Raw genomic sequence first — 17,565 nt, forward strand, 5'->3', positions numbered from 1 at the left:
ACAACTTTAATATATTCTAAACGATTTTAAATTATTTGTTTTTCTTTAAATTCTAATTTTGTATATTTGAAAATGGCTATTAGCACACTATTCATTTAGAACTAGCCTGGAATTGCTTCATGATTATTGTGCTAAAACTTGTCTCCACAGGTAATGTTGATTTGTCCAATCTTCTTTCAAGCATGGATAATCAGATAGCAAAAGCCAAAGAGGAAGCTTTAAGCCGGAAGGAATTTTGGACAAGGTAGAGAAGTGGAAGCATGCATCTGAGGAAGAAAAGTGGCTTGATGAATATAAAAAGGTAATTACCAATAATAAACTATTTATATCATGTGCCAGTGCAATATGGTTGGGCTATTAGTTCATAGATTTGATCTTTAAACTACTAATGTCGAATTTATATTAACATGTAGGATTATTTTAATGTTTTAGTATCCTAGAAAATTAAATATAAGTTAATTGATATCTGGTGATGCATCAAATATGGGACCATTGCATTATTTTCTTGGAGTAAAAGTTGTGTAAGATACAGGTGAGATATTTCTATGTCAAAGGAAATATGTCACAGATCTCTCAAAGAGATTTGGTATGTTCAATTGCAAGGCTGCCAAGACTCCTCTCAATGCAAATGATAAGTTGTTTCTCAGAAGATGGAGCGAAAAAAGCAAATGAAACATATTTCAAAACCTTGATAGGAGGACTAATGTTTCTGACAAACACGCAAGTAGATCTCATGTTTGTTGTAAGTCTCATCTTTACTTACATGCATGGTCCAAGCAAGCATGATCTTGGAGCAGCCAAAAGAATTATAAGATATGTCCAGAGAACAACGCAATCAATTATAGTATTAGGTATGAGAACAGTGCAAAGAACTATCTTGTAGCCTTTACTAACAATGATTAGGCTAGCTATATAGATGACAGAAAATGTACAACTAACTACATTTTTTGTTTTGGAGCTGAAGTTATTTCATTTATCTCAAAGACGCAACAAGTCACAACCTTATCTAGCATAGAGGCGGAATATATAGCTGCTATAACCATAACTTGTCATGTAGTTTGGATTAGAAGAATACTGTAGGATTTATGTTCAACCAACAACAATTTATTGTGACAACAATCCTCCATTGATATCTAATATGAACATTAGGAGAACCACACCTAAAAAACTAACTATTGAGATTGAAGAGTCAAAGGTCATATAAACCCATACTAGAAGCCCATATTTTCCAATGTGCTAGCCTTGGTTGAACACTGCAATGTTGGCATCACCATCCATGCCGCATGATTGCAATTAGGAAACGTGGTGGTCGATTGCAATTGGGAAACGTAGTACTAGCTCTAATACTAAATTATGTGAACCTTAGGAGAGTCACACCTCAAAAGCTAGATATTGAGATTGAAGAGTCTAAGATCATATAAACCACACATTAGAATTATATACTTTCCAATATAAGATTCAAGTCTCATACCTTGCACTTAGGATCCTAACAATATCACAAAGAATCCAGTTCACCAAGGAAGAAGCAAGCACACGGAGACATAATTTTATTTCATCAAAGAGTTGGTTACTAAAGAAGAAGTTAAATTGCATCATTGTAAACTAAAGACTAACCAGTTATCATCTTGACCAAAATATTATGTTTGGAGTTGTTCCTAATGAGTGGTGTGTACAGATGGCGCAAAAGGTTGCTAATGGACTTGAACCGAATTTTTGAGTGGTTAATAGGGTCTTGAGGTTCATGAATAGAGTAGTGTTCCTTAAAGTGATGACTTGAGGGCTTGAATTCTGACAGAGGTGTATAGTGTACTTTACACCAACCACCCCGAGAGTGTAAAGATGTACTAGGACTTAAGAAGAACTTATTGGTGGTTTGGTATGAAAAAAAGCAGTGGCATATTTTGTGTCAAAGCGCATGGTTTGTCAACAAGTCAAGGCTAAACATCAACAACCATCAGAGTTATAACAACCTTTGGCCATTCCCAAGTGGAAATGAGAAGAAGTCTCACTAGACTTTGTAGTTAGACTACCAAAGGTTAGAGGTGAATTTAACATCCTGTGGGTCATTGTGGATCGATTAACCAAGTCGACACACTTTATTCAAGTAAGGGATAATATATGCGCGAATCAGTTAGGACAAATCTACGTTGGAGAAATAGTTAGGCTTCATAGGGTACCCAGAAAGATCATATTGGACAGAGACACATGACTTGTTTAAGCTTTCTAGCAAGGTCTACAGAAGGCATTAGGTACCTAGTTGTCTTTCAGTACAACATACCACCCCCAATCGGATGGTCAAACGAAGCTAGTCAATCAAATGATTGAAGATATGCTACAGGCGTGTTGCTTGGATCATGGGGTAAGTTGGATTAACGTCTTGTCTTTATGGAATTCGTCTATAATAACAGTTACCAAGTAACTATACAGATGGCTCCATACAAGGCATTTTATGGGAGGAGATGTCTATCACTATTGCACTAGGACAAGATTAGAGAGAGGGATGAGTTAACCAGGGCTTTGGGACTTGAGATGACCGAGCAAATGATCGATTAGGTAAGGCTAATTAGGGTAGGGAAAGGATGAAACAAGCTCAAGATTGATAAAAGAGTTACGCCAATTAGAGGAGGAATGATTTGGAGTTCGAGATCGATGACCATGTGTTTATTAGGATTGCCCCTTATCAGCCTGTCATGAGATTCAACAGAAAAGGAAAGTTGGCATCGTGCTATATTGGGTTGTACGAGATCACTGAGAGGATTGGGAGGGTGGCTTATCGACTTGCGTTGGCAACAAGCATGTAGCATATTCATAATGTGTTTCATGTGTTGTTGTTACGCAAGTGTCTAGGTGACCCATCTCAAGTAGTTAGACTCAAGGATGTAGAGATTGAAGACAATTTGGTATATGAGAAACGCTTAGTTTGGATTGTGGATTAATAGAGCAAGATACTCAAACAACGGTGAATTCCCCTAATGAAAGTTCAGTTGCAAAATCATCAAATTGAGGAAGCTATATAGTAGATAGAAGAGGACATAAGGTGAAGATTTCCCTAATTGTTCCAATGAATTTCGAGGCCAATATACTTTTAAGAGGAAATGTAATACCCTTGGGTGAATGTAAGGGGTATTCTAGTTATTTCCTATTATTTGATGCTATGTGTAATTGCTCAAATCTTGGTTTAATTATATGCATGTACCCATATTCAAATATCGGATGATCATGTATGCGGACGAATCATAATTCACATGCTTGGATGATTCGTTGGCTGCCATGAGGATTGAATATAGTATGTTGTGATTAAATGTTTATATAAGAAAATGGTGGGTCTATAAATATGGCTTTCAAAATCAGGGTGTCGGGAATGCGTGGTGATGACCACTAAACAGATTCATGCACCGAAATCGCGCGATGATGTCCTCGCTGGATCACCGTCTGACGCCGTTAGGAATCAGATTCATAGCAAGGTGCACGATTGGCACCCATTTGAGCGTCGCCATGCGTTTCTCTCGTCGGGTTGGCCTTTCGCCCAGCCCTGCAGCACACACACTGGCTGTGAGGTGGCGTGCACGCCATGGCTGAAGGTGTACATGCCTGGCAAAATGGAAACTGCGGCAACTTCCTTTTTGTTTACCTGTGAACAGTAACAGTGACAGGTATGTGGAATATTTTTGAGTTTTGTGGCATCTGTGCACCCACACATGTTATGGTGCACCTGCACCATGTGAAATTTCAAATTCTAGTAATACACCATGCCATGAATGTCGTGAGAGAGTCTGAAAAAAAAAATTAGGAGAATTAATGCAAGATTTTTGTAATTGGATTTACTACTTTGAATTGTGCCTTCTTGAGTGGGTCGTTCCTTGAATTCAATTGATAAAATTGCGTATATGAATAAAATGTGTATAAGCGGTTATGAGTTAAAGACCAATTGATGAGACGTTTTGATCTTGAATATACATAGGTTAATTGACGAGATGTCTCAGCTCTTAATAAGGGAAGTAAAATTTTACGCGATGGAGAATCATAATGTAAGTGACGTTTAAGAGGGACATCCCTTCAGGCCATCTCCATGAGGGAAATAAACAACACCTGAGGTGTATGTCCAATTCGTTAGGTATGGGTGTAAGGGGTTATCTAAGATGGATGTCTCATCCAATACAAAGGCATAGAAGACATTTGAGATAGGTGTCTAATCAGATGCGTCGAGAACACGTTTGATAGTAAGATTCTGCTGAGGAAGGTTGATATGGAATACCAATAGAAGGAAAATCATGAATTCATACCAACTATTTATACTCACCATGTTCTTTGTTCTAAAATTGCAGATAGGAGAGATGGCAGGGCAGGTGAAGAGGTGAGTGGATCAACATGCCAAGCTACATATATGGCTATAATTATTTTATTGTCTTAGTTAAATTTTTATAAAATTATGCTAATTAGGATTACTAATTTTATTTGCTAAAATCATTTTTGGAACACCTTCTGGCACACTTACTTAACATCAATGAGGCCAAATGACTATTTTCTATCCAAGTTTTGATAAAATGACAAATATATAATTGTTACAGTTGAAAAACCTAAATATTTACCCAAGTTTTACTCTATTAGGACATAATTATAAATTTTCTATTAGAATTTAGAGGTAAAATCATCATTTTACTAATAATATTAAAATAATAAAAAATTAAATCTCAATTTCCTCTCTAGTTTAAAAAACTAACAGTTTTTTCTCATGATTAAATTTTAAAAAATTCACTTTTCTCCCTTAAGATACCAAACTTAAAATTTGATCACTTCCATTGGTGAGGAGTCATTGCCTAGCAAAGTTCGAAACTACGGATTTGAGAGAGAAAAGTCACTTTTCAAATATTAATTTTCAAAGCCTAAAGGAAAAATAAGATAAAATTATATATTTTTTAATATTATTATCAAATAATAATTTTATCCTTATATTTAAATGTAATTTTAATATAAGTTTACAAATAAGTGAATGTTTAGATTTTTAATCTATTATGAGTATATTTTTAAAATTTAGCTAAAACTTAAGTAAGAAAAAGTCTTTTAGTCAAACAATAAATATATGGTGTTACTTATTCACATACATTAAATGGGTGTTGTTAATTTAAATATTTATTAGCACGTAACATGATATTTGGAGATAATTACCACTAAAAATATGCTTCCGAATAGAGTTGTTACACGGCATAAATTTGTGAAGAATGATTAAGATAACTTGCATTATAATGATAGACATGGGAAAATCAGCCTTAATCCGACGGTCAAGATCATTAGGACCGACATTTAATAGTGGTTTAGGAAGTTTCTTTTTTTTTTAATTCAAACCCGCTCGGCAGCTGGAACATAATTCTTGCTTAGAATTGGTCAATTCCACATGGGGTCACCAACACAATTCCGTACTGGTAAGTACACGGAATTGTAAGGGTGCAACACGGTGTAAATCCACAAAAATAAATAAAATATTTTTAAAATGGTCTCACATAAGGTTTTTGAATTCCACAAGGAAATCAGATTATGATACCAAGGCATTTATGTGAATTTTAACCTAAAATTTTATTTATCCATTAATTATGTGATATTTTGAATACTTGCATAGAACTATATTTAAAATTGTAATATTAAAAAATTATAAAGGGTATTTCAATTTTATAATATTAAGGGTGAAATAATATTTTATCATGTGGAGTATTAAAATATTAGATAATGTATGGGGTGAAATGATATTTGCCAATCTAAAGTGTACATGAAATATTACTCAAAAATTAGGGGATTAAATTGATATTTTATAAATTTCATCTATTTTTTAGGTGAGATACTATTAGTTACGAAATCTAGAGTTCCAATGGAACAAGTATAATAGATATGAAGTAAGGGATAAATTTTATATTATTAATTACGATTTCAAGTAAAATTTTGGACCACATGTAACTAGAATAGATGTAATTAATAGATATTTTACCATAAAACTCTAAATCCCCTAGAACCATATAAATCATGTATTTCAAACTCCCTTTGAAAGTTTGAAACTGTAAAACATTACAATCCGTATTACCTAAAAAAATCGGTAAATTGAATTTTTGCTCATCAAATAAAGGCGATAATGTTGATACAGTGTAATATGAATTTTTCTGATAAATTTTGTTATCACTATTGGCCATTGTAGGATCAATAATAATGGGTTATGTTTTTGTTCGATATGAAAGAGAATAGATCAAAAGTGATGAAGACATAACGGACTATGTTAGATGTGATATAAAAATAGTTAAAATTTTAGAGAAAATAATACTTGAAGAATTAATTCAATTGTTAAGCGAAAAATATTATATTCATCAAATCCTAAACAATATTCAACCATGTATGAAATGAGTATGTCTAGATGAAGAATGTCCAGTCAAAATTGGAAATGATGGAGAATGAAGAGACGACTTTGTAGGGGTTGAAAATGCCGTATTAAATCTGAAATAAGAAGCTGAAGGGAAATAATCCTGGTTGACTTTGTTTTTTGATTTTTCTATATTCTTCTCATTTCACATCCTGGTTGAATTAAGTTTGTCTTCCTTTGCAAAACGTCTTGGAAGGGACTTGAAAGTGGGGCAAAACGTCTTGGAAGGGATTTGGAAGTGGGGCAATATTTTTTATTTCTTTGTTTTTTTTTTCTTAATCTTGAAAGATGAAAATTCCTTTAAAATAAAAATCCCCAAATATCTTTTTACCTATATATATGTTCATCTAATGTTTTTTTTTCACTTAATTTAAATATCTAATAATATTTCTTTATATTTCTTATTTATAAATTTTACACATAATTCATTGCTTGTTTTCCTCAACTTCGCCATATATAAAAAGGAAAATTTAAATAATAGAACAATATTACAAAGACACCACACTCAATTTTACATACCTCAAATAATCAATATAACATATATAAAAAGAGATAAAACATTTGAAGGTATCGAATTATCATTTTTTTTTCTAAATAAAGGGGTCGAAATTTATTTACCTTTTCAATTAAAAAATTAAACTCTCAAATATTTCAATTGAAAGAACCAATTTTTCAGATTTTTTAAAAAAAATCGAAGATACTAAAAAACATAATTAAGATTGTATGTTTTATTTTGTTTTGGAAGTATGATACTTTTAATATAAAATAGTAAATATTAAGTCTCTTCAATTAAAAAATTTTAACAATTTAATTTATTTAATTAGAAAATTTAAAAGTCGATTCTATAAATTAGATGTCTTCCGTTCCAAAGGAAAAAGACTTAATACTTTGACAGTTGACAGATTTATAACAACTGTCAAAGTATATCATTTATTGTTCAATATTAATTAAATACCGTCTGATTTATAGATCATCATCTTTCATTCTAGAGAGAAAAGACTTTTTTCAAAGAGAGAAAAAACATCTCAAAATGAGTCAACATATTTCGACCAAGCCATGTGAAGAGTTATGAAAAATTAACTGAAAGATAAATATCACGGTTTCCTTCTCTTGTGTTCGTCGGCAGAAATTGACTTATATATAGAGAGATGAAGACGAGTCCATGTTGGGTTTCTAGAAATAATCACGTCTATGGTTTCTTTATAAGTATCATTTTTATCTACTTATTCATGTCCCAAAGCCCACACTTGACAAATCTAAGTTGTGCTCTCATGGAGAAATATCTATTTCTCTGCATTTTCTTGGCTTTCTTACTTCATTTTTCGACACTTTCCTTCGTTCATGCACGAGTAACCGACATTTCCACAGACAAGCAAGCTCTTCTTGCCCTGAAAGCTCGTATAAGCCATGATCCAACCAATTTGTTGGCCAGCAATTGGTCCACAAATTCTTCTGTTTGTCATTGGATGGGCATAACTTGTGGTGCTTGTCACCTTCGAGTAACAGCTTTGAATATTGCTCACTTGGGTCTCACAGCCACCCTTCCTCCTCAACTGGGAAATCTATCTTTCCTTGCAAGGCTAGATATCACAAACAACAGCTTTCATGGCTCTCTCCCTGAGGAATACGCTCAGTTACGTCGACTGAAATACCTTAGTTTAAGCTTTAATAAATTATCGGGTGAACTCCCTGCAAGCATTTTTGATAATCTTCCCAATTTGCAACTGCTTTATTTGAATTCTAACATATTGGAAGGAAAAATACCATCGATCTTATCAAAATGCAGAAGCTTGCAACACTTGAACTTGTCAAACAATAATTTCATAGGAGTCATTCCGAAAGAAATTGGAAACTTGACTCAACTGAGACTGGTCTATCTTGGATTCAACAAACTCCAAGGTATGTTATATGAAACTTTGTTTTAGCTGCTGTTACTGATATTCTTTTAATATTCCTTGTGATTCAATAATATATTGCTTATTTATAATTATTTTGCAGGACAAATTCCAACAGAGCTTGGCAATCTTGCGAAGCTGGAGGTATTATCACTGGTAAATAATTCCTTAACAGGAACTATTCCAAATAGCTTGGGGCTATGTGGAATGCTTCGTTCTCTTCTGTTGTCGAACAACCAATTGCAAGAACATATTCCGAGAGAAATTGGGAACTTGACATTAATCAAGCGTCTATATCTAAGCTGGAATAAATTAACAGGTAAATAATAAACCTCTCTCAGAACTTTATGTTATTATGAATTAAAATAATTCAATTTACTAATTGAGCTATCATACTTTTAGGTGAGATACCGTATGAAATTGGCAATCTTCATAATCTTGAGGAGTTGGTACTTGCATCTAACCACCTAGTTGGCCCTGTCCCAGCTACTGTATTCAACATTTCAACAATGAAAGCACTGTCATTATATCGCAATCAACTCTCCGGAATTCTTCCATCAACTGCAGACTTTCCAAACCTTGAGGATCTTTACCTGTGGAGGAACAATTTCAGTGGGCTGCTGCCCGATTTCATCACCAATGCTTCCAAGCTCTCCTGGATAGATATCTCATCTAACTCATTCTCTGGCTTCATTCCTGATACATTTGGTAATTTAAAAAATCTTGAGATACTAGATTTAGGATATAATTACCTCACATCTACTCCTAATCTGAGCTTTCTTTCCAATTTGACAAATTGCAAGAGTTTAAGAACTCTAAATTTACGTGAAAATCCACTAAATAGCATCCTTCCAGGTTCCATAGGGAATCTTCCTATTTCTTTGGATAACTTTTCCATAAATGGTTGCAACATTAGTGGCAAAATTCCCAAAGAAATTGGAAACTTGACTCAACTTAGAGGGATCTATCTTGGAGACAACAAACTCCAAGGTATGTTATATAAAACTTTGTTTTAGTTACTGTTGCTGATTCTTTTTATATTCCTTGTCAGTCAAAAATAAATTGCTTATTTATAATTATTTTGTAGGAGAAATTCCAAGAGAGCTTGGCAATCTTGCGAAACTGGAGAAATTATCACTGCGAAATTGTAACTTAACAGGTAAATAACAAACCTCTCTCAAATTAACGTGTTAAAATGTATTAATTTCGTTTTGTTATAATAATCCAATTCACTAATTTGAGCTATCATATTTTTAGGTGAGATACTGTATGTGTTAAACTAGAAATGTAGTTGAGTCTCCTTGAAGCCCATTTCTGCTGATGTTCCGAAGGCCAGCTAGACGTGAGCAGGAGTTGCCGAGGCGTGGCAGTCCAAAAGCTGCAGCCCATATTAACTTTTAACAAATGCTGTGCGTTTTGGGAAGAGAAAGAAGGTTCTTCCGGACGCTTCAGTTAAACTGCTGATTGAAAAGATATTGTACTTTCCCCTAACTTCGTTTCTTCTTTCTTCTATTTTTCTCACTTCAAAGTGTCATAGCTTTTTGATAAAGATCAAACGGCGTTCCAGAGTTTAGGTCTGATTAGTTAAAGTAGTTATGTTTCAACTGTGCTGATTTAGATAGCCAGCTTGGCAGCTGATTTGTTGCATAAATTCTGTGTAAAAACCTAAATTGATTAAGGAAAAAGTGTGGTGGAATATTCAGTAACTGGTGTATTCTTTCGTTCAATTACTCTGTTTTTTCTTTTTCATTTCTTGTTTGGCTACTTTGATTTCTGCTAATTCTTGGAGTCTTTCAATATGAAATTGGCAATCTTCATAGCCTTGAGCAATTGAATCTTGCGCATAACCACCTAGTTGGCCCTGTCCCAGCTATTCTAATTCAACATTTCAACAATGCAAGCACTTTCATTGAATGACAATCAAAACACCGGAATTATTCCATCAGCTGCAGAGCTTCCAAACCTTGAGCGTCTTTACTTGTGGAGAAATAATTTCAGTGGGTAAGGCTGGATTCGAACCGAGCCTGAAACGAGCCGGCCTTAGTCGAGCTCGAGCTCAAGCTACTCGTCAGATTTTCTAATTAAAATTTTTGATACAAAACGACGTCGTTTTGATAACGAAAAATGAGTCAAGCTCAGTTCGGTCGAGCCCGAAACGAGCCAGTCTTAGCCGAGCTCAAGCTCGAACTCAAGCCAACTCTATGTGAACCGAGCCGAGCTCGAGCTTCTCTCGGCTCGAATCCAGCCCTATCAGTGGGCCCTTTCCCGATTTCATCACAAATGCTTCCAAGCTCTCCAGGATAGATATTTCATTTAACTTATACTTAAGCTTCATTCCTGGTACAATTGGTAATCTAAAATTTCTTGAGATACTAGATTTACAATATAATTACTTCACATCTACTCCAATTTTGAGCTTTCTTTCCAATTTGACAAATTGTAAGAATCTCAGAGTTCTGATTTTAGGCGAAAATCCACTGAATAGCGTCCTTACAGGTTCTGTAGGGAATATTTTTATTTAAATTATTGCAACATTAGCAGAAAAATTCCCAAAGAAATTGGATACTTGAAAAATTTGGTAAAACTACAATTACAAAATAATGAATTAACTGAACAAATTCCAGTTACCATGGATGGACTGCAGAATCTCCAAGGTTTGTATCTTCAAAATAATAAATTTGAAGGAATCATCCCTAAATATTTTTGTCATTTAAATCTCTCACTATAAATAACATCTTATTCTTATTGTTGGTTATTTAAATCTTTTACAAAAATTAAAGTTTATCTTGTCGTTCTTAATATTAAAATTAAAAGTACATCTATTTCCTTCAAATGGAAGTTTTAACTTATTTCCTTCAAAATTAAATTTTATTTTCTATATTTAACATCCCAAAACATAATTTTTCCTATTAAAAAATATTATTATAATAATAATAACAACAAGTATTAGATATTACATGCATCTTTTGCTTGCACGAGCGTTCATGAAATGTTGACCAAAACCCATGTTGACTTTAGTTGAAGTGTGTGTGGGTGCTTGTGCATGGGAAGTCTTGCTTGTGACTGGCCTAAAATGAGCTATGCATGAGCGTGTATCAAGCATGCATGGTTGTGCATGATATGTTTGATGAATACAAAAAAGTCTAGGGCCATATACAGGAAGCACACATGGTCCCATTCATTTGCATGTATGACTCCAAAATGAATTGTGCACAGGCATGCATGACTTAGGAATCTATATATTTCAAGTTTTGTCTGATTAGGTCATGAACTAAGTCATGCCCTGGCCAAGTTAGTCATTTTAACTTAGTTTTTGTTATCATCAAAATATCTAAGAGTTCAACAAAAACCTTTTACTTTTACTATGCTTTTCAAAGTCAAAACCCATGTAAATCTAGAAAAATCATTAAGAAGATGAATATGGTACCTAAAACCCCTAGTTGTACCCCTAGGATCTGGTTCCCATATGTTACTATGAATTAGTTCAAAGGGAGAAACTCTTCTAGATAAGAAGGGTGGAAAAGAAATTTGATGTTGTTTACTAAATTGACGATCAACACAAGAGAAAGTTTTATCATCATTTTTAATAGAAAGATTTAGAATTTGACGTACATTTTTTTAGAGTAATACTATACATACCTATTTCAAATACACAACACATTTATATGTGTCATCACATGATTAGGTGTTACTTTATCTTTAATTCAAAATTATTCAATCACATGATGACATATATTAAGTGTGTACCTATGTGTGTATTCCAAGTGAGTATACTTAGTTTTATTGTTTTTTTTTAATGTTTAAAGACTTGGATCAAGTCTTCTTTATAAAATAGGAAAATCCACGGACTTAGTGTGAAAAACATTAAATTGCACTAATCTGACATTGCTTATTTAAAAACAATGACAATGAATGATTTTTGAAACCAGCTTTGCCACCAGGAGTAGTAAACAATTGATATTAGTTTCAGTCTTCGTGCCTTTAATTAACAAAATAATATTCAAAGTTAAACTCTACTATAACATCATTATCTCTAGTAAGTTTTGAAATGCAAAGCAACATTTTCGTGATTTTTAGAATACTGTCACTATTGTTGGATGAGCTAAATGACTTTGATTACTAGACCTAGCAATGTTATCAGTGGTGTTTTTATGAGTAGGATTTGTAAGGTGAGGATGTGAGTTGAATGGTTGTGACTGTCAAAACGATGTGAATTGTGTGGGAATGAAGCCTGATTTTGAACCCTACCAGTTAAAGTAATGTCAAAACGATGATAACACTGAATAGTAGCGTGATTATTCTTCCCACACAACTGGCAAACTACCTGTGCCTCTACCTGTGGTTGGTTGATTACTATCCAAACTCTGTTCCTAAAGACATTATGTCTCATTTTTTTTCTATAGATTAATATTTGTGCTAGTATTTGCATGATACACTCCTACATTTCCAGTACTAAACTACTTTCAACACTAAAACCACTTGATTTCTTCTCCAAATTTATAAACGTATTTTTCATCTCAAACAAATAAGCAAAGTTTTTACTCAGTCTTTGTTCATACTTTTGCAACAAAAATTTAGCTTCTGACAAAGTAATAGTTTCTCCTAATGTATCTAATTATTGCATGATATGCACAACAACAGGATCATACTCTAGACAAATATCATCTGCTATGAAACTAATAATTTCAACTTCTGTAATGGACTAATCACCAGCAACTGTAGCATCATGTATTTCTTTCATTTGTCTAACATAGTAGAACCTTTCTTTAAAGACTGAAGATAATTTCTTAGGTGGGTCATTCTAACCTTAGATTCAACAACAAAACGGTTTTGTAATGTAACCCAAATGTCATTAGAAGTTGTACATTTTGAAATCAAACTAAACATTTTTTCACAAATAGAGGCTAACAACCAACTCTTAAGTAACTGATCATTCTTCTTCCAATTAGCATATTGAGTATTAGGTTGTTTAATAAAGTTTAAAACAGAATCATCTTTCACAGTTATAAAAGGTGACGAACATTCATGCGTACAACCGAGAAAAATGCTTGTCTCCTATAGCGATAATTGTCTTTTGGCAACTTAGGGTTTACCGCCTGTAGACTTAAGACTATAAAAGCTCCCATTTCAGACAAGTTTTGAGATACAAAAGGTCCAAATGTTGCATTTTTCTTCAACATACTCTGATTGTTCATTGGCATATGAACAACATCTATTTTAGACATAGGTTAGAGGCTTTGACGGCATAACACGGAAACTTCAGAGGGAAAATAGCTTAGAAACCACATATGTATTGAAAAATACCTCAAAAACTTATTATCACAAAGAAAATTACAAGAGTTTATATGTACAACTTAAAACCGAAGAATTGTGAATTAAGTTGTGAACTCAATTAATATTATTGAAGAAATGTTGTACAATGTAATTTAAAATGAAATTTTAATCCTATGAAATATAAAAAATAATATACAATAAATCAAAATTATATCAACTTAGAATTATATCAAATTAGAATCATATTGAATTAGATCAAATCAGAATCAAATCAAATGGGATCAAAATATATTTTATTTAACACTCCCCTATAATTGCAGTGAGAGCTCTCGGAGTTGTAGTTGGAGATAGAATAAGAGAAAGCACTCATTAGACAACCCCTTGGTAAATATAGTTGCGATATGAGAGATTGTTGGACCATATCAAAAAACAAGGATGGTTCCCAAAAATAGAGATTACAACGACAACAAAGGTGGAGAAAGAATCAACCATCAACCACAAAGATGAGAACAATGAATAGACAATTTGGTCAAGTTTGATGAATGAAAAGCCTATCAAAACCGAGGACAGAGAAAGGTTAGGACGTTGTCAGTATAAGAAGGAAAACCACCGATAGGACAAAGTTGATGGCGGCAGAACAATGAACGAGAGGTAAGAAGGTCTCACATGTTTTTCAGTCAGAAGAGGGGCAAAGTTTAGGGAAGAATTCACAGCAAGAGCAGGTGCTCAATTGCATGAAAGGGTGGTTTAAGACGTGGCACAATAGAGAGGGAGGATGTTGCCAATGAGGCAAGTAAGTGTGTGATTCTGAAAGAACTCATGGCAAAATAGGGGAGAAATAAAGACATCTGATGATAGTGATAAGAGAAAGGTGGAACACATATATTGTGGTGGCATTAAGAGAGAAAGAGAGTCAAAGAGAAAGACTGGGCTGACATCAGCTTGGTTTCGATTGAGAAGATGGTTGAAGACAAAGGAAGAATGTCGCTAGAAAGAGATTTACTAACTATTGAAGAATGGGGGGTGAAACTGTAACATTTCAAATGTTTGGAGGGTGGTTACAAAAGGGGTAAAAAGAAAAATGTGCAATCCTAGACTAGCGGGAAAAGTAGGTTTTTTAAAACAGGGAAAATATGGAACTAGGGGAAAAAGACAAATTAAAAAAACTGACAGATACAGAAGGATATTAACCTTTTTGATACCATAAAGAATTGTGAATTGGGTTGTGAAATGAATTAATATTATTGAAGAAGAGTAATGTTACATGTATAAACAATATACATAACTTTGTGCACAAACAATAACATGTTATCATGTGATTAGATAGTTTTAAATTAGTAATAAAATAATATTCAATTACATAATGACATATCATTATTTGTACACATTGTTTGTACTAATGGTTTTATTAATTATACAATATATAATATTATAATGTAATTTGAAATGAAATCTTAATCCTATGAAATAAGAAAAATAATATATAAAAATTCAGAATCATATCAATTTAGAATCATATTAAATCAAATTGAATAAGATCAAATTATATTTTACATAACAAATACTTAACAAATCAATAACAGTTGTCAAAAATATTGATTAAACACCGTCTAATTTACAAATCCTAACCTTCGATTGTAGAGAGAAAGAGTTTCCTTAGAGAGATAAAAAATATCTGAAGAATGAGTCAAGATATTTTGATAAAGCTTTGTGAAGAGTTATGAAAAATGAAATAAAGCAGGAACGTCTACTTTGTTACCAAACTTCCGCCTTCTCAACATTAAAGGGCACCGTTCTATTAAACTAATTTGCTTTTTATTTTTTCTATATTCTTCTCATCTCACATCCTGGTTTAATTTAGGTTGTCTTCTTTTGCATTTGTTTTCATTTTTTTTCTTTGGAAGTGGCGCAATATTTTTCATTTTTTTTCATTTATCTTGGAAGATAACAATTCCTTTAAAATAAAAATACCTCAATATCTTTTTATAAATGTGCACAAAAAATAAAAATACAAAATTAGATGTTTTTGGTAGAAAAAACCGTAATAATTTGATAGATCTATAACAACTGTCAAAATGCATCTCAATTACACTTAAATAACTACAAGAATATTGATTAAATACTGTCTGATCTGCAGATCCTCGCCTTGGATTGTGGAGAGAAAGAGTTTCCTCAAAGAGAGAAAAAATATCTCAAGAATGAGTCAATAGATTTCGACCGAGCCATGTGAAGAGTTATGAAAAATTAAATGAAACAGAAATGTCACCGTTTCCTTCAATTGTCTTCTTTTGCAAAACCTCTTGGAAGGGGCATGTAAGTTGGGCAAAACGACTTGGAGGTGTTAGTAGAAATTGACTAATATGTACAGACTGTGGTGATAAGAGAGATGAAGACAAAGTTCAAGTTGGGGTTCTGGAAATAATCACGTCAATGTTTTCTTTATAAGTATCATTTTTATGCACTTATACAGGTCCCCAAGATCACACTTGACAAATCTAAGTTGTGCTCTCATGGAGAAAAATCTATTTCTCTGCATTTTCTTAGCTTTCTTACTTCATTTTTCGACACTTTCCTTCGTCCATGCACAATTAACCGACATTTCCACAGACAAACAAGCTCTTCTTGCCCTGAAAGCTCGTATAAGCCATGATCCAAGCAATTTGTTGGCCAGCAATTGGTCCACAAGTTCTTCTGTTTGTCATTGGAAAGGCATAACTTGTGGTGCTCGTTACCTTCGAGTAACAGCTGTGAATATTTCTCACTTGGGTCTCACAGCCACCCTTCCTCCTCAACTGGGAAATTTATCTTTCCTTGCAAGGCTAGACATCACAAACAACAGCTTTTATGGCTCTCTCCCTGAGGAATCATTCAGTTACGTCGACTGAAATACCTTGTTTTGAGTAATAACAGCTTATCAAGTGAACTCCCTGCAAGCATTTTTGATATTCCCAATTTGCAACTGCTTTATTTGCGTTTTAACATGTTTGAAGGAAAAATACCATCGACCTTATCAAAATGCAGAAGCTTGCAACACTTATCCTTGTCACACAATAATTTCATAGGAGCCATTCCGAAAGAAATTGGAAACTTGACTCAACTTAGAGAGATCCTTCTTGGATTCAACGAACTCCAAGGTATGTTATATGAAGCTTTGTTTTAGTTGTTGTTACTGATATTCTTTTTATATTCCTTGTCATTCAATAATATATTGCCTAGACAGTAAACACATATATTATTCACATATTATTCTTGTTTTCATATTATTTGTATATTAAACAAGTTTAAAAAAAATTTTAAACCCATAATATATTAAACATGTATTTTATGATCTTCTCGTATCAAAGTGAATTATATGTTGTATATTACATTTGCTATGTTTTTACCGTAATTTTTAATTTTTAGCTAAATTTAAAATACAAAATTGTCCCTTTCATTTTCAAATATTTATGAAAATACCACTGCCATTTAAAAATAATCCAACAACATTTCTTTTTTAATTCCCAACCCTAATTTTATATTTTCTTTCCCTATGGCCTACACAAAAATTCACTCTAATTTGAAGTCTGAGATCCAAGCTAATTAATTTATTTACTTTTTCCAATTAAATGATACATTAATTATTGTACAAAAATTTTTTATCATGTATCATATCATATTAGATTTAATAGTTAATTAAATACTTTACATTTGAATTATTATATTGATTTTCAATAAGAGATTCATGAAAAATATTAAAATTATTATGATATTGTCGTATTTTTAAAAACATATTATTAACGATGTGTCGTATTAAACCAATATATACACGTTCCATACTTTTCTCGCATACAAATTTTAAGGGCCCTTTTTTATAAATGTATGTTTCATTATTCGTCGTATTATAACCATATAATTTACATATAATTTTTTTCCCATTTTGTATTTACTAGCTAGGATATATTGCTTATTTATAATGATTTTGTAGGAGAAATTCCAACAAAGCTTGGCAATCTTGCA

The 17,565-nt window shown here is 32.8% G+C and overlaps 1 protein-coding gene and 1 long non-coding RNA gene across 2 annotated transcripts; both read left to right on the forward strand.

The window, feature by feature from the left end:
- Positions 1-7,671: 7,671 nt before the first annotated feature.
- On the forward strand, positions 7,672-8,622 carry LOC123226813 (LRR receptor-like serine/threonine-protein kinase RGI5). Its single transcript, XM_044651329.1, has 2 exons — positions 7,672-8,299; positions 8,399-8,622. The coding sequence occupies exons 1-2, from the start codon at positions 7,672-7,674 to the stop codon at positions 8,620-8,622; spliced, it is 852 nt and encodes a 283-aa protein (XP_044507264.1).
- A 303-nt stretch (positions 8,623-8,925) lies between these two features.
- LOC123227981 lies at positions 8,926-10,001 on the forward strand. Its single transcript, XR_006504581.1, has 3 exons — positions 8,926-9,285; positions 9,383-9,454; positions 9,553-10,001. It is a non-coding gene; the product is annotated as an uncharacterized LOC123227981 (long non-coding RNA).
- Positions 10,002-17,565: the final 7,564 nt, after the last annotated feature.

This window comes from Mangifera indica, chromosome 10 (assembly GCF_011075055.1).
Source record: "Mangifera indica cultivar Alphonso chromosome 10, CATAS_Mindica_2.1, whole genome shotgun sequence".
Taxonomy (NCBI): Eukaryota; Viridiplantae; Streptophyta; class Magnoliopsida; order Sapindales; family Anacardiaceae; genus Mangifera; species Mangifera indica.